The sequence below is a fragment of the Ceratina calcarata genome, unplaced genomic scaffold (assembly GCF_001652005.2).
Source record: "Ceratina calcarata isolate Rehan_Ccalc_2016 unplaced genomic scaffold, ASM165200v1 scaffold579.2, whole genome shotgun sequence".
NCBI classification, from domain to species: domain Eukaryota; kingdom Metazoa; phylum Arthropoda; class Insecta; order Hymenoptera; family Apidae; genus Ceratina; species Ceratina calcarata.
Window position 1 is genome coordinate 430,360 of NW_017177008.1, and position 21,098 is coordinate 451,457.

Genomic DNA, 21,098 nt, shown 5'->3' on the forward strand with positions numbered 1-21,098 from the left:
CACTCGATAAATCTTACGTCTGCGAGCTTGCCATTTGGACGAAACCCGTTTTGTTGTTGAAACGACAGGTAGGGAACCACCTTGGACACCGAGCGTGGCGTCATTCACCGGTACCCTGTCTCACAATTCTCACGGACCTGCTCATTTGGCCACTTTCCAAGATTCTCGCAAGACGCAAACCCTCGACCCGAAGAACCTGGCAAACCTGAAACGGGGTCCGACGCAAGCTTGGAACCAGAATCGTCCGTTGCCGCCGAATCCCAGTAGTCAGCCGACCTGGGAGTTCGAGTCCCGTTCGCAGACGAACATGAATCAGTTCCGATCACTGGTAAGGAACAAGGCGCCAAACATACGTATCCAGGATCAGATGCAAGATCAGGTGCGGACGTTGGACAGGAATTTCACTAGGAACCAGTTCAACGGCACACAGAATAACGCGGTTCCGAACATGTACGGGACGTATAATCGAGCGCAGTCGAGACAAGAGAACAAAACGACGGTGTCTACGCTCAGCCAGGTGCAGGGTAGCGATCCGAATCTATACGCTGTCACAGAACTGTAATCGAACTCCGAATGACCGAAGTAGGAGCGTGAAAGAAACTGAAGAGGGTTCGCTGACGCGACATTAAACAGACCTACGTAACGAGAATCACGTGAAAGCGCGATGTCATTGTTCTCAAGAGACTCCTTTTGGAAAGTCGTTCTACATTTTTTAACTTGACGCGTGTTTTAATACGCGCAATCTTCTTTTTATACGCAACACACTTTGAGATGAAAAAAATGGCTCAATCGTTTGGTAAATTTTGATAAGAGAATCACGGGTCACATTTATACGCGTTTAAGATTTCACGATTTCGGGAAATCGAAAAAAAGAAGATGAGTGCATCTACATATTCGAAAAATTTCACGAACGAAGACGACTTAACGAATCGTCATTTCAACGTGTTGGAGGTTCGACGATGATCCAAGCAAAGGTGGCGACCTAACGGAGAAGGCCAGCGAGAGTAATGTGAGCTGGAAGAAACGGGGGCAAAAAAACGGATACTACGTTAGGAAAATTCGACGAGAAAAGGTAATAATTAATTTCAACGGATAATCGAATTAGCACTTCGTTGCATCTTTGAGATTCAGTAATCCTTCTTCTTGTCATTTCAACTCGAGGAACGCTTAGGCCTGAAAGGCCTTGTATATCTAAAGTTTCGTACTTGTATATCATGTACAGTGATTATCGTCGTTCTACGTTAGCTTATTCTGTAAGTAAGAGTAATTTCGCGAACGAAGGAAATCGTCATTGTCGTATTTATCGTTCGTTATTCGTTTTCAACGAGACACGTCACACGAAGAAGCACAAATATTCAGATATTAGCATATATAAATCGCCTACGAAAAGAATACAAAGTTACACGATTTAATCCGGCCTCGTTCGAGGCGCCGAATAATCGTCGACTTCTGTTTCATCGAATTAACGCTGTCCATTTTTTTTATCGTGGCCTACTATCGTCTCCTTTACAATCTTTCTGAGCTGCATTTTTGCTTGCCTATATTTTCTCTTTACGTTAGACTGAATTGATAACAATCGTAACAGTCCACAAGGATGAAATTTTTCGAACGTCTTTTTACAAAAGATACAAACACCACGACACGATTTTTATATATACTTTTTTTATACGTTTTATCGAGGATCGCGAGGGACGAATTACAATCGTTGATTTGATCGATGAACCATTTCCCAGTACACTTTAAATGTTTGCAAGAGATATACACGTTGATATAAGAAGTTACCGCACGAAATACAGAACGAGTGATATATGGATATATAAATATATGTATATTTATCAACGTTAATATTTAAAGTTCGTAGCGAGACATCGAGCGTCCGTGAGTAATAAGAATGAGAGCGTACATGAACTAGACAAGAAGAATTTTGCCACTACTCGGGCGTGCATACGTTTTTAAGTACAAACATGGTAAAACGCAAGCGTTGTCTACCGTCAGGTGTTTTTTCATTTTTTATATGGGAGAAACATTTCTAGAATCGAATATGTACGCTGTTCGTAATGCATTTCGATGATTCGTGATTCGGTCAGCTGTCAGGCTGTTTTTACGAGATCGTCAAAAGACAGTACAGAGATTTGCATTTAGTAAAACGAAATATTCATGGTAACAGTGTCGGTACTCTCATCGACCGCAATAAAGTTTTCGTATAATATCGGTATTTTATATCCGAATAAGTGGAGAAAACGAAGAGATCGAGATTGAATTATTTGCGGAGCGCAAAGTCTTCCTAGAAAAAAATCGATGGAACGAACGTCGGGAACGAAGTCGTTCGAGATCAATGAAGAATATCTGCAACGAACTGGCGGATGGCTTTATATTCCGCATCCTATTCACCGAGAACATGTGTAAATATACAGTAAAACATAATAGATGTAAGTTTGTCGAGTAAATGTGAGGAACAGATACGAGGAGGTGAGGTGTACGTGTGATATAACTTGAATTTAGATATTACGAGTTTTACACAGAGATAATATCGTTCTGTTCTACTGTTTTTGTTTCTCGTCATTTCTTCGTAGACCAACGGTGTCCTTCCTGGAACGAAGGGCCGCCGTTGCAGAACGGACGTTTCGTCGTATCCGTTTACGTTTCCACGTCGAAAACGATGTTTCGATGATAACAGTTCACGAATACGAGCCAGCAATTATCTGAAATAAGACGAACCACTTCTTACTGACGAGATCAGTATTCGATAAGAAAATTGCCAAGCAATTTTATTCCTGATAATTGCTGTCTCGAGACATCGTCTGCTCGCTGTTCGATAACGAGTATGGGAACGGTATAGGTAGAAGAAAGGCGATTAAGTATAAACACGTTTGATTCGATTGTACATAGTTGTAATATTTATTAAAGTGAAAAAATACAAGGAGCGATCATAGCGCGCGTAGAGTATAGTGATATAGGTCTAGCCGTTAACCGACTATAATCTTAAGATCGAATCGGAGATCGGAAACGAATCGGGAAATAGAAATTCGTTTCCTCGATGAGGAGAGAAGAAACATCCTAGTCAATAGAAGATGATGAAAAAAATGAATACGAAGGTTTTTCTTTTCGCACACGTTCAACCTCGTCCGGCTGTTGCACGCGACAGAGTTTCTTGCCAAATTTTTTCCCACGCTGCTCAATTTTCAATCGGTATTAATTAAGGAAGCGAAGGGACAGTGGAAGGAGAAACCTTGAAGAACTTTCGTCTCTGTCGTTGGAGTAAACGGGATCAATACAGTATTCTCTGGATTTATGAAAAACTTTACAAAAGCGAACGGATCTTAACAATTTGGGACGCATTCGACGAGTTGAAAAGAATCAAAAGTGTATTTTTCAACGTTTATTTTCCCGAACATCTGTCGTGAAAACGGAGCACCGATGGAGAACGATCCACGGATTCAAGAGCAAATGGAATTATTGTTGAACGAATGCATGGTCTGGACGAATGATACTGATTCTGATCGTTTGTCGATTCGTACTGATGATACATCGAGCGGGAGCCTGTGCGAGATGAGAAGTTGCGAACCACACTTTCCGATAAGTACAACCGCATTTAATTTTCGCATCGTTTTTGATACGGTATCCGTACGAAGTACAGAGAGAGGAAGACAAAGAAGAAACGATATGTGTGCGAGTACGTGTGTGCGTGTGAACGAGACCGCGAGAGAGAATAATTAATATTTTCAGAAAACGCTAATATATATGATAATACTTATAGTAGTAATATAATTACGGATGATAGGACGTAAATTTTGGAATTGGTGCGTTGTTCTGGCCTACGGAAACTTCCTTATTTCCTCGGTAAAGCTTAGAGCTTAGATATATTGTAGTAAGAAACAAGTGCAAATCAAAAAAACTGTCGGAACCGACTTCGCAGTGAACGCGGCCATCAATTCTCAAACAGTGCTATTTCACGCGGTTCATTGTCCGCGCGCGTTTTCGCTCGCAGTCACGGTTTCATTTTCAGCGATACATGTCAAGTTACGTGTGAGCTTTATTATCTGATCGAGTGATACTACTTAACTGGAATCCGGTATTTATATAAAGCGTGTCGAATGTCGAAGACCGATTCGTTAAAAAGATATTTGATGAAGTCACGAGTGAGCCAGGTTGAAGCACTTGTGAGAAATGGTGGTCGAACATCTGTCTATTCGTTTTCGGCTGGATTAAGGAGAACGCGGTTACGCTCCTTGGGCCTTCGAACGCTGATTCGCAAAAAAAGGTAAGCGGATTTGATTTGTTTTGGCATTTCTTCTCTCTCGGCGTGCGAAAGAGGTTCATTTACAAAGTGTGCAGAGGCTATTCGAGACTTTACGTAAGTTTAAGATTTCTATGGTGTTTTTGTACGCGCGAAAAGATGAAAGGGAAACATTTTAAAGCGTGTATTGTAAAGAGAATTCATTGAGAGGCATATTATATAAAGAGCGAAACGAGACTCGTTAATCTATACCGTTTTTGTGCATTGCGAATTACGTCTAATTGCCATATTCCAGACTTAATTCCTCCTATTGTAATGGTAACATGAATAATATGAGAAGAGAAATAAAACAAGATATAAGATCGATCGTGTCCGTTCACCATCGTAATAGGCTCCGCTGTTTTTGTTACGACGATTTCGTTTTCATTTTTACTCTTACGCCGTTCAGATATCCAAAAACTCTTATTCTCGACTCTTTTATTCGATTGCAGTACTTTATTACAACAATTTGGTACATAAATATACATACAGTTGAATTCTTTTTTTTCATTCAATGTATTTATTAACAATTCACTGAAGGCTATAGTACTGTAAACATTTTTTTATGTATTCGTTTTAAACAGAGTTCCTATCCCGTCGGAAATATTACACAGTAATAGTTCGAGAATCGCACGAATGTAAATCTATAAATCTCTTTGGTTGTCGTTTAAACGTCGAAATGTTATTTATATTTTTTACGCGTTCAGTTGGATCTTTAGAAAGAAAGCTTATACTCTTTAACAGAGTTTACAACGCGTGCCTAACGATAATCGTTCTTTAAGCAATCGTACGGGTCCTTAATATATACGTTGTGCTTTATGAGAAAAAGATACAGTTGATCGCGATGGATGTAGTAGCGTATTTTGGAAAGTAAACACTGAGTAAGTATAACGTAAGTCTGGTTGAAAAATTTATTCAGAACGTATGTGCACATAAAGTCGTAAAACACTGTCGCTTGAAACTTAATCGTATCTATCATGTCTAGGTCATTATAATTACGGCATAGTTCGTGTCCGTCCGACTAACTAAAAGCTGAACGAAAATATGTTTTAGATGTCGTAAAGCGATCCGTTTCATTGTGCTATTAAGGAAATACTTTGTTAATACTCGTTACCAAAGGAACTTATCGTTGATGCGACTCGTCCTTACTCGTTATCAGTCTAATAAGTACACAAGCCATGCGCGATAGATCCGGCAAGTATTTCCGATATCAGATCGTTCGGTGAAAGAAAACGGGTAACCGGGAGGAAATAATAGAGTACAGAAAGACCGACCGAAAAGGCTGGCGTGCCTTTATCATTCGTTGAATTATCAAGCTCTTCGACGTACGCTTTAGGGATGCTAATTCTTTGCTGTGCTCGGCGAATGTAAAGGATAGCATTTACCGTAGACACGTGATCGTTTCACACGGAGCTTCGTCCCTCTGTCAAGTCCATCGTTGACTTGAAGAATCTTGTATCTCGACCAACGGCGTTGTTTAATGTTCACTACGACTTCACCTCGCCGGATTCCTCCTTCACTTGTGGGTGGGAAACGGCGTTCGTGATCACGGAAATACTTTTGCCGCTTTGCAGACTGGAATGACTCGACGAACGACTGTGACTCTGACTACTTGCGCCGACCGGGGTTTGTACAAGGGGCTGTGGCGGAGTTCGAGCACCAGATCCGTTGATCACGGTGGAATTGGGTTGCAATTGCATGTGATACTTGTAAATATTCTCCGTGCTCTCGACGACACCTAGAGACCGTTAGACAGATCATGAGTTAAAGTTCAAACACAGAGATCGGAAGATTTGTTAACACTTACCGGCTTGTAAATTTAAACTACGTCCGCGAACGCCGGTTTCTTTCGACGGAGGACTCCACCAATTGACGAAACTTCCAACGACAGGCACGTGTCTAAGAATACCTTCCTGCCACAACTTCTCGGCATTCTCCCTCTCCAAATCCGTCTGCGCGGCTTCGATCCCTCGTTTCACTACTTCAGATATAGTGTCCAATAGTTTAGAGCTGGCCTCCACCTCTTGACCAACTTGTAAAACTAAGGACAGTAACTCGGCCACGTCTGGAAAGTAAATTAGTTTTAGGAATACTACAAATAATACACAGAACGAATATATTTTACCTGTATCTTGCGTGACCATTCCGAATCGAACGCAGGCCAAGCCGTCGGCTCCTTCGCCCAAAGAAAACGCCGCATCCGTATTTCTCAGAGCTTCGACCAATTGCGTGTTCAGTCTGTTTAATTCTTCTTTCGCCTGATCGGTCATAACGTGGATCCAGGTAGGGGGAGCGTATCGCACTCCGCCCAAGCCTGCCCAACCAGGCATTTCCACTAAATGCAAAGAATCGTTCTCGGAGACTAATTTTATGAACGTCACCTTGTGCTCAACCGTTGCTTGTAGTATTTCCTGGAACAAACGATAGCGATCGGTTATCGCATATGCTACACAATATACATGTCAATTATACACGTAGTTAAAATATACTCACTATCTGCTGTTCGAGGCAGGCGACCACATTATCTATATCCTCAGTCGACGGAGGGGGTTCCGGGTTTTCCAGTGGACAGATACGAATAGCGATACCGTGGTGTTCTATTTCGCATAATTCTATCTGAACGTTTTCGATGTCCCTTTGAAGAATTTGCCCTAGCCAGGAGTTTAGTTTATCGTAGTAAGGAGGTACGCGTTCCGTTGCTTGAGGGTCTCTATCGGCAGGCACGAACTGGAACACTAGAGCGCTAGCCACAGCTTCGAACAGCTGCGGATTGTTCACTGGGTTCGTTAAGAGTTCGTTTATCGTATAGGATCCTGTCTCACCTCCGGGTGGTTGACTCTTGATAAAGCATAATAATGTAAATTGGAAGTTCTTGATTTAAAACGATCGATAGATTTACAAATGTAATTACCAATATCCTTATGCAAGAGAACTTCTTGATTTTATTGTACAATTCTTCTACGGACAAGAAGCACCTTTTCAATCTGTTATGTACACCGTCTCTACCTAACGCTTGCAATGTGGCCCACAACGGCAAAGTCGGCAAACGTCTCGATAACGAGTCCGTCATTAAACCTGATACCAAAGACAAGGTCGTGTCTCTCGGAGTTGGCCGGCCGCCCTTCGTGTCTGTTAATCTGTACAATGTCTATGAACGTATTAAGGCAAATTTTCTCCGAGAAACGAGACACGTTGGAATATTTATTTAAAGGATACGACTACTGGTAAAGATGGTATACCGAGCCATATTCCAAGAGGTAACGTAACGCTGTCCGCGACTTTCGAAGGCTAAAAACCAAGATCGTTAAAATCCTTATTACGTAGACGAATGAAATAATTGCAGACCCACCAAATCCTTCGCCGAGTTGTTCAAAGCCAACGCGGCTAGGGAATGGCCTCTAAGGTGGAGCCAGACGTTGTATTTGTCGCAAATTGCGCGTAGCCTGGCGATGTTATCACAATGTCCCGTTAACACAGACCCCGCTTCTGCCAGTACCAGAAGCGGCGTCACGTTATTAGATTGCGTGTCTTCCGCCAGTCTCCGTTCTAAAGCCGACACATCCATGCTATACCGCGATCCGAACATTGTATTATGGGGGATGGGTCGTACGCAGTGCAGCGGCAAAGATAGCTAAAAGATAATCGCAATGTATACATATATAAGCTCTCTATTTCAGGGATCATAGATCCGTATCAGTTTCTTTTTACCTGTCTGCATAAATGCTGGACAACGCCTAAAGGTGCGGCAGCAGAGCTGTAAATTAAAGGCGGAGAAGCCGCCAGCGCGGTGAATCCGTCTTCCATATATCGCGGATATTTCCTGTGCAGGGCCAACCTGGTCACTCTGACCAAACCTTCTAAATGGTCCTCGTGAAAGGATGATGCGCAATCGACGAAACGAAAAATATGACTTAGCCATCGCGTCGTATCCGCCGCCAATCGACCGGCTAATCTTTGAGCGTGCGATTTCGGAAGGGCGAGCGCAAAAGCGGAAACGGTATAAGCGATCAATGCTAATTTTGCTGGCTCCGTTAACGTTGGCAAAGTAGTCACTTGACTAGTCGCGGTCTCCGTCGAACCGTCTTCGACTGGTTGCGGAGCGTCTTCGTGAATCACCAAGTCCTACAATTTTATAAACATACATCGAACAATCCTTACAAATTTATCGCATGTTTAATTATACGTCTTTGAACGGTTCAAAAGATACCGCCACTTTATAAATCGTAACTATTGTTCAGCCCATTTGCAACGACCCTGAGACCACGTGATAGTTAATCCTGAGGATCTTGGGATCGTGGGCCAACCGAAACCCGCGTCGAAGGGAAATAACCAATCTTTGCCGATTAATGGCTTCTGCTAGCATTGCATTTACCTGGATTAGAGCTAGTATCTCATCGGGGGTTTTCGACTGCGACAGGAACCCGGACGGATTGTTCCAGGTGGTACCGCCACCGTCAGCCGCTCTCTCCACGGCTTCCTCGAGCCTCGATATCACCTGCGAGGCTTGGAACTCCAACGCGGCCACCTCGTTCGACGCAGACCCGCCTCCTCCGGCACTGATCTGTCAAAACGATTGAAAAAGCCCGGAATAATAGGGTGTCGTTAGGCCCCGAAATTCTTTCGGCACATCGAAAGCCACTATTACGTTATCACGCACTGTCCTGATCAGAGCTGACACGAACCTCGAGTATGTTTTGCGCTATACTTTCCATCGTCGCTTTATCGTTTATGTCAGCCTCCTCGGCCATCGTGGCAATAGTCTGGCAATAGTCGTCGTGGCGCAGTAGCGTCGCAAGCGCTTTTCGTTTGCTAGTAAAAAAAAATTTTTGTCGGTCCCTCTCCTCGGATAGAAATAGATCCTCTATAAACGGTCGTACCGAAAATGTGATCTTTCTCGAATTTAACGAAACGTTAAGTAGGTTTGCCGGTGTACTAAGTATCCTGGCGAAGATAACGAGAATAATTGTTAATTGATACGCCCCTTATTTTATCGATACGCTTGTTATCGCGGCACCAATAATTCAATTCGGTGATTAAATGATATGCATTATTTGAATACAAATCGCCTTATCAACGCACCTTTATAAATTACACATGTTAGAAAGATACGACTGCCAGTTTGTCAGGGCATGGTATAAGACAAAAAGAGTTCTTTTTTTGCTTTATTATTCCTTCATATAGACTTTATATACAGATGACTTAAATATTACAGACTTAATTACCTTTCTTGGATCATTTAAAATACATACGTACATAGAAAATAGGATATTCAAACAGGGTTGTGATAATTAAGTTTATTACATATTGTTAAGGTCTATAGCATAAATTTTTCAATATGATATATTTACATAACATTATACAACTTCAACTTCGCCACCAACGTTCTTGATAACGTCCACTAATTGATCAGCTTCTTCTTTTGTAAGCTCAGACTTTATTACAGCTGGTGCACTTTCGACGAACTTCTTAGCCTATACAAAACAAATGTAGATAATGAATGTACCGGATAGTATCTTTTACATTGAAAAAATTACCTGTACGAGATTACAGTTAGGCAGTATAGTCTTCAATTCTTTTATTAAGGCAACTTTCTTTTTTTCATCAAATCCTGTTAACTTAACAGTGAACGCCGTTTGTACTACTGTTTGTACTTCCTCTTCTTCTTCCTGAAAGAAAAATATTTTGTGTATATCTTATAATAAATTTAGATTATCTCTGTAACTTAAAAAATACATGTATGTTCGTACCTTTGGTGGTGCAGCAGCGAAACCACCCATTGGCATTACAGGTGCATCTGGCAAATTTAATCTCTTTTTCAATAGATCACTTAATTGTGCTACCTCGATAAGATTTAAGGAAACGATTTGATCAGCGATCTGTTCTATTTTCGAACTGGCCACTGCTTCTTCCTTTGTAGAAACAGTTTCAGAGACCGAGGGCTTAATAGTTGCAGTTGCAGCAGTAGCTGCTGCTTCTTGTTGTTGAACAATACTAAAAAATATATCATCTGGTTTAATTGGTTCGACGCTGTAGGCAAGACCAGGTTATTTGACCACGTTTCGTTTAACTACATAATTACGAATTGTTAGCCCGTACCATTTGTGAAACTGACGAAGTTGATACAGATTTCGTTGGCAGGCCAATCGTAAAGTGTTCATTGTATTTAGTTAATAATTTCTTAGGATAAATGTTTATCACAACTTTCCTCGTACGTACGATAATATACGATAAGAACTTGGGAAAGAGATGGCACCACAAGTTGAAGCTTGAATCGCGATAATCATGTCTCGTTTTTAATTGTAAATAAAATATGCATAATTCAGTTGAACTTCCAGTACAAGACTAAATAACATTGAATTCAGTAATGATTACTGTTTTACAATCAGATGTTCTCTTTTGGTGTTCAGCAAGCAATTTTACTAAATCTAAGCGGTCTATATCAAATTATCCTTTCAACATGAAATGATTTCTGAAGCGATACCGCGAACAATCTACTCTATCTTCGAATTAGAAATTTTTATTCAATTGTAATATTGAGTACAGTGCATGAACGTGATCACCCCACCCTATGTATCGGCTGGCCAAATGTTCCCCACCCTCTCTCCGGACGCGGTGGCTAGGCAAGCCCAGTGACAGCCATCGCCATCATTCGTTCGTGCGCACACAGGCCATCGTACCTGACCGAGGCCACGTGATTCTACTACTTCAAGTATGATTTCAAGCGTCTGCTACCTGCCATTTGTGTGTTGCTCGTGTTGTGTGAATAGTGACACGTCCTAGCATCAAGTGCTTTGTGCTCTTTGCAGATATTACTTCACATAAGTGTAAGTATTGTTCGTACACTACTAGTGCCGCTTAACAAAGGCGTTTGTTTAATTTAACCACAAGTTGAACATTCCCGATTTCCGGGATACATTGCTTATAACTTTCGCGTCAGGATTACTAAAGAACTATGTAAGAATAAATCATAATGTTCCTTTATTCTTGTCTATTACAGTTCTCATCTTTATTCGTCTTTGATGACTGATTGGTGGCTGGTCTCTGGCATCCCTCAACTTTTAGCTGGTAGAAACATCAATGAACATTTTTATCACAGTAAGTGCTTTTAAATTCCTCCAGTCACTCAATCATGCTCTTTCGAAGATCCGAAACGGCACGGGCGACTGGTTGTATTTTATACTTGTCTGATGAGCATAGTGATCCTCAGTATTTAATTATTATAAATGTTCGGGAGGTAATAATTTTATATTGTATATGCTACATGTAGTAGCTACTTTTATCAGTCGATTACAGGTGAACGGTACGTATGTACTTGAAAGTGTGAATCTGTTTGTATGTTAAACTCGGATGAGAAGTCGTCCCGGGATGGCTTTCGCAGGTTCTTGCAATCCGAGCGGATGAGAGCCCGCACGTACCGTCGTGCCGTCTGTTGGAGTGTCTGCTTTGCCTTTCTTAAATATAGAAGGGTCAGGTAGGCAGGTAATTGGTTTCAGGTACGCCTGTTAGCCTCTTGTTGTTAGCGCTTTGTAAGTAGGTAGGACCGGGTAGGTTAACACATGTTCGTTCATTCGAGGCCCGAGTATTATATGCATTTTCGGAAGGGGGCAACTATCGATGATTGTGCATTCAGAAATTATGTCTATGTAATTTCCTAAATGCAAAGTCATCCAATTAATACCTTTTTACTATGCTCGTTCTAGTTTGCAAGCAATCGGGCTGACATTACTAATTTTCTTACGAAATGGAATTGTTTATTAATTAGATTTAAATTAGTACATATAATGTAGATGCAGTACACAGATCATTATGAATACATAACAATTATCGAATGAAAATAATATACAACGAAATGTACAAATGGGTCGCTGTAAAGTACAACTCTTTATACAATATTTTCAGATCTAATTAATCACTTTACTAGTTACGCGAGATTTAATACAGTCTATTAATTACATTCCTTAAACCAAGCGTTAAAGCTGTTTTACAACATTTTTACACTGTGTTTTAAACGACTACGACTCGTCGTAAAAGTAAAGATGATTAATTAATCTTATCCCCATTGGGAAATATAAATTATATTTATACACATACATCGATCGACAAACAATTCTCGAAGGAAACATTAACACATAGAACGCGAACGAATTAACGAAGCCATCCCCTTAAACTAATTTTACACAACTGCCTAACACGAGTGACCAGCTTTTCTTTACATCTATTGCTACTACGGAACGAAGGAAGGAAGGAAGGAAACACGCCCGTCGGTATTCTTGCATAATTATTACAGACAATTACGTGTCCAGTTGTTCGCGTATGGTTTCTGGGCAGTAGAAAAAAAGAGTTAAAGTAGATTGTACAAAGTAGATTCAAGGACGGCTCGCGGTAGCCGTGAAACAATCGTCTATTCGAAATCGAATGAATAGAAACGATGTGCTTCCTCAAAACAATTACGACCGGGTACGAATCACTGTTTCGCGAGACAATTATATTCTCTACGATGAATACAGTATAGCATGACATTTAAAAAACTTATGCCCTATTAGTCTTGATACTATGATAATTATTTCTGCGCTTCGTCATTTCAATGTATAATAGTAAGGCTTCTTCGATGTGACTTTCTCGCGTGTAGCGAAAAACGAACGGTACACAGATAATTAAATCCCGGAGTTTCCACTTTACTTTTTTTACACACACCCTTTACGCGACGGATCGGATGTTACGACTAGCTTGAACATTTCAAAGGCACCCACATTTTTGCCTTCCATTCATTTTTTATGCTCCTCTGTTTATTCTATTATTCGCAACGAGAACGAGACGCGATTTGTGAACGATCTAAATCTAAGGATTGCGATACGAAGACGGATCGATTTCTTAGAATAGAAATAGAGAAATCGTAGCGAGTATAACGGTTGGTATATCGGAACACGGAGGAACGTTAACAAATTTCAAATATCCTATGATAGTAGAAGGGATTGGCGGTGATCGATACGATTCGAAATATAAAAAACGCTACGTTTATCCAAATAGATCATTATCAAATGGAATTGAAAAAACTTTTCAAAACGTTTTAAATACTCACGAGAACGAAAGAACGGGTAGCCTTGCATCGTTGTTTACTCGGAGCGTGGAATAGTTTCGTTAGCTTGAACGTATGATCAAAAAATATTCGGAGATCATTCTCGAATTTCAGCGTTTATGTACGCGTCATTTTATTACAATCGCGATGCAGGCGTTCAACTGCGTCTTATCGAGTTCTCTGCGCTATCGGAGCTAAAGTATTGCGTATATAATGCACAAAGCTGTACGCTTCATGCGTAATATGTATATATATATATTTATGTTAAATATTTATATATATTCAAAAAAAGAAAAACGATAATCGGTCTACGTAATTGGCTACTTATACATATATTTACAAACCGTACGATAATGTACAGCTTAAGATCGTTCTGACATATAATATCGAGGATACGTTTTTCTCAGCTAATCTTATCTATACACATTTCAATCTTCTTCTTTCTCTCAAATAAATACACGGCTATCACATTAATACACGCGTCTTGCGAGTTCTCGTTCTCGCGTTTAATGTCAGTTTATGATCGGCTAGAGTCTTTGTCTTGCTACACTTCGAACAGAAGACGTACGTTCGTTACCTCGTACTCTTGAAAAGAACGCGAAACGCAGGAAGGACATCCTTGGAAAATAAATTAACATCTCGCCCTGGATCGGGCTGCTCTACAGCTACCAGAAATTAAGAAAGATTTCACTCTTTCCGAAACTGTCTCTCCTTCGTGCTGGACGAAACTAATATTTCCCTATTTCGTCGTTGGTACGTTTACACGAGTCACATATTTTTTCTTAATATTCCTTTATCAAATTTCCCCGTTTAAGGAACGAAACGCAACCACTGCAGTTTGTACTGGGTTAGCATTCGTCGTCACAACCGTCGATAATTTTCCTAACTTCGAACGGTCTTTCGTTCGTCTCTCGGGGAAATCATAGAATTAAATAACACGTATCTAAGCTCCTAAGGCTTAAACACGAAACATAACGATTATCGGCCAACTGCATCCTTTGTTTCTTCTGTTACGATCGGCGTCGATCCATCCCGTCGTACATTGTCGGATAAATTTTCCGTGGATGGACATCGTTTGATTGTACTCCACGATCCCGAGACTGGTTCGTGAATGGACAGTCTTGTGTCTCGCCAAGGCTTTCGAAGCCGTCTTCGCGGCAACGTTTAACTCTTCGAATGTACATTCGTCTTTTGCGCTTTCTTCTTCCTGGCCGCGAGCATGTCGTAGAAGGGATTGTGCGATATGCTTTGACTGCAATCAAAATAAATATGAATAAAATATAGATATTGTATGAGAAAAAGCAACCTAGAAGTTCTGGCGATAAAATTGCATTTAAAAGTAACTACAATTATCCATAAAAAGAAATCATGGATCGTGGACCTTCTCTCATTTAAGTCCTTCATTACAATGCATGACTTATGACATAAACCCTTCGCGTAATAAGGAATTCAGTCTGAAACCGTTCATGAATTCACTGTACGGAAAGTTCCCAGCGGAAAAGGGACCCGCGACCGCGTTAAATAGGCGAGAAGCAACACCTTCGAGTCTCTTTGAAATACACGCAGAATGAATAACGACTTACCGTACGCATTTAATCCATTCTTCCTTCTCCTCGTCCGTCGCCGCCGACATTCTGTACACAGTGTGCTTCCCTGCAAAAGCCAGGCCACAATAACAGTTACAATAGCCAAGTAATTACGGGAAAGGTTCACGAGTTAAATGGCAACACGACACGCACGAGATTCGTGAACCATTGCGTGAGAAACTCGCTTATAATTCTCTTTTTCTCGGTTACCAATATTTTCTTCAATAACGAATTATTTTATCGATCCATCATGATTACTTAATATTTGATTATTTAAAACAGTTTCCTCGGGAAAGTTTCTACGCGAGTTTGTTAATTACACGGTGGTAGTTAGGATCGACTTCGGATCAAGTTAAAGTACCTTCGACAACTTTTCCCTCGCTGTCCGTCTTACACGCCTTGATGAACTCGGACCCGGCAGCGTACAGCTCGAAGCAATGCGGCTTGTGCCGATCCTGCACCTCCCTGACCTGAATGTTTTCCAATGGGATGATGCCTCGTGGTTCCTTGTCGGTCGTGTACTCGAAGTAGTAGAGACAGTTGTCGTTCAATATGAACCATCGTCTCTTCCAGCTCTTGTAACGTCCGCCTGGAACAACCACCCGACGGGTCGAATTAAAATCCAACGATCGAGCCGCGACACCGACTGCGTTATTTACCTGCTGTCTCCGTCAGGGCAGCAGAGGGACAAAGCGATACGATATAAGAAAACAAGATCACGGTTCCTTCTAATTCTCGTTCTACGCCGGAGGAATACGTCAATTTCGAGAAGCAACGATTTCCCAAGCTTTATACAATACGCCGCCTAATTCTTTTCTCGGAAACTACCGATTGTCACGTTCCAGTTTGAACCGAGATATCCTTGGAACGCATGAACATAACGCTGAAAATATTCGAACCATCCGAGGCGTTCGTAACCGGTGGTCAAACAGTTTGGGAAACCTTGCTCCAGGATGTTCTCACTCGTCCCTGTAACCCTTTATAACGCCGACTTATCGTCTCACCCGCTTTCGGTTTAACGAAGATCATGGAGATTGGATTGTTCGATGATGGACTTTTCATCGTCGATGCTAACGATCGATTCTGGCAACGGTTTAACCGAGCACGTAGTTTGCTCTATCTTAGAAGCGAATATGCACCCGCATATCACGGATCGCTTTACACGCCATGGGTGGGCGCGACGTGATTCAAGTGACAATGTAAAAGCAATTCAGAGTGTAAATCGAAAGATACAATCTTTGGTGCTCAGCTTCTGGCTCTAGCAGCGATACGGTGGAAGAGCAAGATTTTCAATAAAATTCAAGCAAAGTATAAAGATACACGCCTGTGGACTGTCTAGGCGTTAATTAAAAAAAAAAGTGTAACTTTACTCAGACCACAAGCACTACACAGAAGAGGGCAGGAGAATTCTACTTACTTACGTAAAGGAAACGAGTTACTTTCTAACGACGAATTACTTCCATACGTACTATGTTACCACTTTCAATGAAACTATCGACAACTTCCATTCATTTCCATACCGAATAAAAAGTAGGCATTCTTCCGGTCGCAAATAAAAAGAGAGAGAGAGAATACGCCGCTGTAAAGGGTTAACATCCTCATGCACCCCCGATTCGCATGCAAACCGGGCAACATAGTTCTTTTCGATCGACGGCATTCTTTCTCTCAGCCATACGGACGAAGAGAAGTTATCTCATTTCGGATCATACCAGGTCAAGAGAGAAGAGAGAAAAGACTCGTACTTTTTAGACAGTCTCGGAAAGATTACCTTGTTTCCACAGCCAGCCCTCCTTGTCCGGATTGAAGAACGTGTGCATCAGGTCATTCCCGTCGTCCTCCGGTATCTTGAACGGCTCCGTCTTTATACTTTCGTATAAACTCTGCAAAAATTCGTTTCGACCCCCGATTTTAATCGACACAATCACTCGATCATCTGTACATCCATGTGTTACAAAATCCGCAGTCTATCGATTACCTTTGAGTCGTTACTTATACAGATCTAATTTAGAAGACTAGAAAAGCACACAAGGAAGTGAAGAATTTTCTCAGATAAACGCATCGATAAATTTACTTTTCCTCTTATCACGAGCGGATTTTTTCAAGCGTTATCCAAGGTGCTTAGGAAAATATCTTGCCGTTCCATCGCGGGAATCTGTCGTTAAGAAATCATTGCAACGGACTTCCACGTTAAGCCCGCGGGTCCACTCTAATAACCGTGACTTGTAAAGCGCGCCAATTACTTTATATCCTGGTCGGAGACACGCGTGCAACACGGCACAATCGCTATCGAGAGTGGACGTGAATTACGCGATGTATTATTTATTGCATTCGCCGGGGCTCGGTTTCGAAATCGATACCAGCAATCGCAATAAGCTCTACGATTGATGCACGAACGGTATTCTATTAATACGCGTGACTGCACGGCTTTACTTTAGAAAAACGAATCTCTCCGTTGCATTGCGCTAACAAATATAATTCTACGGTCTATCAAATCCATGGTTCGACGATTATAATTAAAATATCATTGGACCCGGTTCGATTACTCACCACGAGTAGTTCCCGAGGCAAATCGCCGCCGTTGTTGATGCCGCGGTTCATGGATATGAACTGCTCGACGCTGGGCTTGTCCTTAACGCTGGGATTGTGCAGGGACGTGTTCAACATGATGATGGCGAAGCTGAGCACGTAACAGGTGTCCGTGTTAGTGAAGATGTTCGGGTTCAGCTGGCAGTACCTCTGAGCGAAGCACTCCATCATCCGGTCGATCTTTTGCGCCTCGCCGGGCAGCCTAAACGACCACAGGAACTGTCTCAGGGCTTGGACGAGGATCAGGTCCGTGAAGTCGTGCAGCTCGACGAACGCCCTGAGCACCCTCTCGTTGAAGTCGTGCCTCTCGCCGAGGTAGTCGCCGATCGCCGTCTTGTTCAAACCTTCGCCTTTGTAAAGAAACTGGGCGACGTCCTCCGGCGTTGCTGCCAGCAGGTTGTGCTCGATCAGGTACTCGATGCCCTTTTTCGGGTCCATGTTGAACTTCTTGCGGCCGATCGACGTCTGCTTGGCCTTGTTCGAGGGCTTGGTCTCGTCCGTCGCGAGGCCGCCGCCCTCCATCGCCTCCATCTCGGCCACCACCTCGCCGAGCTCATCTTTCAGTTGCTGGAGACAGAAACGTACGGGTCAGCACCGCCATGGCTTCCTCGCTCTTACATAAATCGAACGAGAGATAACGAGAATACGAGAAGTCTAGAGAGGAGGATTTTCAATTTTACAAAACAAAACTTTTAATATGCAACGACCTGATATGATGATCGAAGGAAGACGGAATGGAATAATTGCGAGAGTTCTTGGGCAAAGTTTGGAGGAAGTCTCATAGAATGCGTCTCACCTTTCCTATCTGGATAAACGAACTTTCCGAGGGTGGATACCGAGACGGAAGGTCACCAGTGACCCTTCCGCGCAGCGTTTACCGAACCCCTATGTCTCAACGAGAATAGCTACTGACTTAGAAGTAACGAGGATCGAAATAGAAAGCGATCTGTCAATTTAAAACACGTTCTCTATCTCACGGGGAACTCAGAAAAATGAAGCCCTGCGCTCCAGCTTTCTAACCGAGTTACAAGATCCCTGAACCTTCAGGCAGTTTATATAAATGTTCTTTCTTAAGTGGGTTTCCTTCTTGAAATTGCATTAGCTAACAAAACGTCACCAGTCGCAGCAAAACAGTTTACCAACCGACGCACGTACACTTCCCAGGCGAATCTCTACTGCAATTCCGTTCTGCGGTATTTCCCGTACCACGGATTTGGTAACTCGTTCCACGGAATCTCGAGAATCGAAAACGCTCGATCCGATATCTCCATTTAATTAATTACTATCCTCTTTGTTACGGAGGATATTTAATTGAAAATACGAAATAGTGTCATCGCAATTTTAACGTCGACAGAAAAGTTTTGTAAATTTACAGTCTAATTACTCTTGGCTTGCTCTACCGAATTAAATCATCGTTGACTGGAATTCAACGTTCACGTTTGGAAAGAGGAAAAGTTCAAAGTAAAAAAGCAATTTCCCACGACGTTCAGTCGTGCTGGGAATCGCGATCGCAAGTCGCGAAGCAGCGGAAAAAAGTAGAAACAAAAGGGGAAAAGTCACGGGGCGTACAGTTTTCATTCGGCGATGAAAAATGAAAACGAGAACTGTTGGAATAATATGTATTTCCATGTCTGCGCGTGTCTCACGGCGACGGTTGCACGAGTTCCGACCGGAACGCATCACCTCCGACCTTAATCCGGGATCAGACGCGCTTCCGGAAAAACGCTGTCACGCCTCTTAATTGCGACCAGGGAAACTTTGAACCCGGACGCGAACAGAGAAATCGACCGATTCGGTTTTCATTTCGAGCTCACGCCTGCTGCTCCCCGTTTAATACTTCGTTTTGCAACAATCGTTTTCTTTTAATTACAATTTTAACTCGATGTCAAAATATCCCTGCAGTTTTGAAAGAGATTTAAAATAATGATATGGAATAAAATCATTACTGTATTCTTTCTATTGTATGTTATAATGGGCTTTGTCCGTGAAATAAAATATTATTATTATTATTATTATTATTATTATTATTATTATTATTATTATTATTAATATATCCTGTAGACTTCGCACGAAAAGTATTATTGCTTGTATTAATAAAACACAAACAGCTCTTCTCTCATAATATTCTCCTGTATAATACTAATCACGTTCGCAAGTTTTTAATTAACAACTCGAACGAGCAGCGAAGATTATTATTAAACCGTCGACTCCCATTCACATGAAACTCGTTCTACTCCTCCTTTCCTCTTCGAGTTTTCAATTCTATAAAACTTTTCGGAGGCATAATTTTTTAGAAAAGCCGAGTGCCACGATAGAGTTCCCGGTTCCTTTTCATAGAAGATAAATCGCGATAATTAACCACGAAAGGATATCCGGCCTAATTAATGTTCTCTCTCGCAGTAATACTTACGCGGGAGCTAATTATTCAACGATCTCGTTGTTCCATTCATTGAACGCTTAACCCGATTTCTAGAAACCGTCAAATTGATTGCCCTGCTGTTCCTAATATCGTCTCGGCATGACTCAAGTCCAAAAAACGCCGTGTCAGCCAATCGACCAACTTAAGTGTTTCAATACTTCTTCTTTCTTGAGAATAATTGAAAAAAAAGACGACCTGTTGCTTCAAGTACCGAAGAGCTCTGATAAATGGATGAATCGAATTTTATTTAACATGAATAACTTGAATCAGGAGTCAATCTATAATCAACGTGACTAGACTCAAACATACATATTAGTCAGAAAGACAATAAATAAAAAATGGGGAATAATGAATGTACTGATGAAGAAGGGATCAAGCTGTGTGTTTAGATCGGAACGGGAGAGCAAGGAATCCCCTAGAGGGTAAACTTTTCCGGGCCCTTTCAGCTGTTCTTCCTCACCGAAGAAGTACAGTTTATTTTTAACCGGATACCTCGACGACGCGTACCACGCGTTTCGCCACTGGGACACTTGTCGATGGAAGAGTGCGACACGAGTCACTTTGTTACTAGAAACGATACACCGGGAGCTTGTTTGCTGATAAAATATGGAGCCAGATGCTCGGTACAATTTGATACTCGTGTTTCACTGTAAACATTGGATAAACGCAGTGGATTCTGGATCGAGAAAGCTGCCTTGGATTTTAAATGAGTCAATTCACGCGTCCCGTCGAATTCGAACTGGCAAAGATTCCAAGATAGATAACAAACAATAGAAAATTGATAAATACAGGATTAAATAAAAGACGATGGAGTATCACGCCGAGTCGGAAGACCTCGAAGAGCAAACCGGCTCCGGTACTTTGGATCTTAAACGTTCATTACAAAACGACAAAATTAGAAATGAAGCTTGTTCCATAATTCAAGCGATCTTCGTGATTCTGCACGATAGAAAAGGAACGCATGCACTTCTCGTGTTCTACGTTATATCACGACCTCTCACACGTTCAACCTGCTCGGTGATTGCTCGGAATCCCGACGAAACAGTGATTTCTCATACAGAGAGGCTCGTTCGGCATCAGAAAATTGTATGAAAAGAAGAAAGGGAGTTAGTTTCCGGCGGGAGCGGTCCGATGTCTGTCTCGGCAAAGATTAAA

At 41.7% G+C, this 21,098-nt stretch overlaps 4 protein-coding genes across 7 annotated transcripts in view; 1 reads left to right on the plus strand and 3 right to left on the minus strand.

The window, feature by feature from the left end:
- tty (tweety) overlaps positions 1–4,603 on the plus strand; it is a 32,126-nt gene extending 27,523 nt beyond the window's left edge. For 2 of the 3 annotated variants that reach the window (XM_018032468.2, XM_026817472.1), the window contains exon 9: positions 69–160. Coding sequence is in view for 1 of the 3 variants with exons in the window: in XM_018032467.2 (XP_017887956.1) it covers positions 69–562 (494 nt within the window). In the remaining 2 variants the exon portion in view is untranslated. Of the gene's footprint in view, positions 1–68 lie in introns of all 3 variants that reach the window. The other variant, XM_018032467.2, reaches the window with a different exon arrangement.
- Positions 4,604–4,699: 96 nt separating this feature from the next.
- Positions 4,700–9,068, minus strand: LOC108629661 (putative pyridoxal-dependent decarboxylase domain-containing protein 2). The gene is made up of 10 exons (XM_018032466.2): positions 8,959–9,068; positions 8,649–8,837; positions 7,985–8,398; positions 7,626–7,907; positions 7,493–7,564; positions 7,188–7,424; positions 6,770–7,114; positions 6,402–6,687; positions 6,084–6,341; positions 4,700–6,014 (listed from the first exon to the last, which is right to left on the minus strand). Exons 1-10 carry the CDS (start codon positions 9,022–9,024, stop codon positions 5,764–5,766), a joined length of 2,400 nt encoding a protein of 799 aa, XP_017887955.1. The 5' UTR covers positions 9,025–9,068; the 3' UTR covers positions 4,700–5,763.
- A 487-nt stretch (positions 9,069–9,555) lies between these two features.
- Positions 9,556–10,532, minus strand: mRpL12 (mitochondrial ribosomal protein L12). Its single transcript, XM_018032389.2, has 4 exons — positions 10,373–10,532; positions 10,024–10,267; positions 9,811–9,942; positions 9,556–9,747 (listed from the first exon to the last, which is right to left on the minus strand). The coding sequence occupies exons 1-4, from the start codon at positions 10,432–10,434 to the stop codon at positions 9,631–9,633; spliced, it is 555 nt and encodes a 184-aa protein (XP_017887878.1). The 5' UTR covers positions 10,435–10,532; the 3' UTR covers positions 9,556–9,630.
- A 1,478-nt stretch (positions 10,533–12,010) lies between these two features.
- The window catches only part of LOC108629678 (cytohesin-1), a 30,927-nt gene continuing 21,839 nt past the window's right edge, over positions 12,011–21,098 (minus strand). Inside the window, exons 2-6 of one of the 2 annotated variants that reach the window (XM_018032505.2) lie at positions 17,486–18,091; positions 16,707–16,818; positions 15,300–15,527; positions 14,936–15,005; positions 12,011–14,604 (exon numbers count right to left, since the gene is read on the minus strand). In XM_018032505.2, coding sequence (XP_017887994.1) covers positions 14,517–14,604; positions 14,936–15,005; positions 15,300–15,527; positions 16,707–16,818; positions 17,486–18,091 — 1,104 coding nt within the window. In that variant the 3' untranslated portion in view covers positions 12,011–14,516. Of the gene's footprint in view, positions 14,605–14,935; positions 15,006–15,299; positions 15,531–16,706; positions 16,819–17,485; positions 18,092–21,098 lie in introns of both variants that reach the window. The other variant, XM_018032504.2, reaches the window with a different exon arrangement.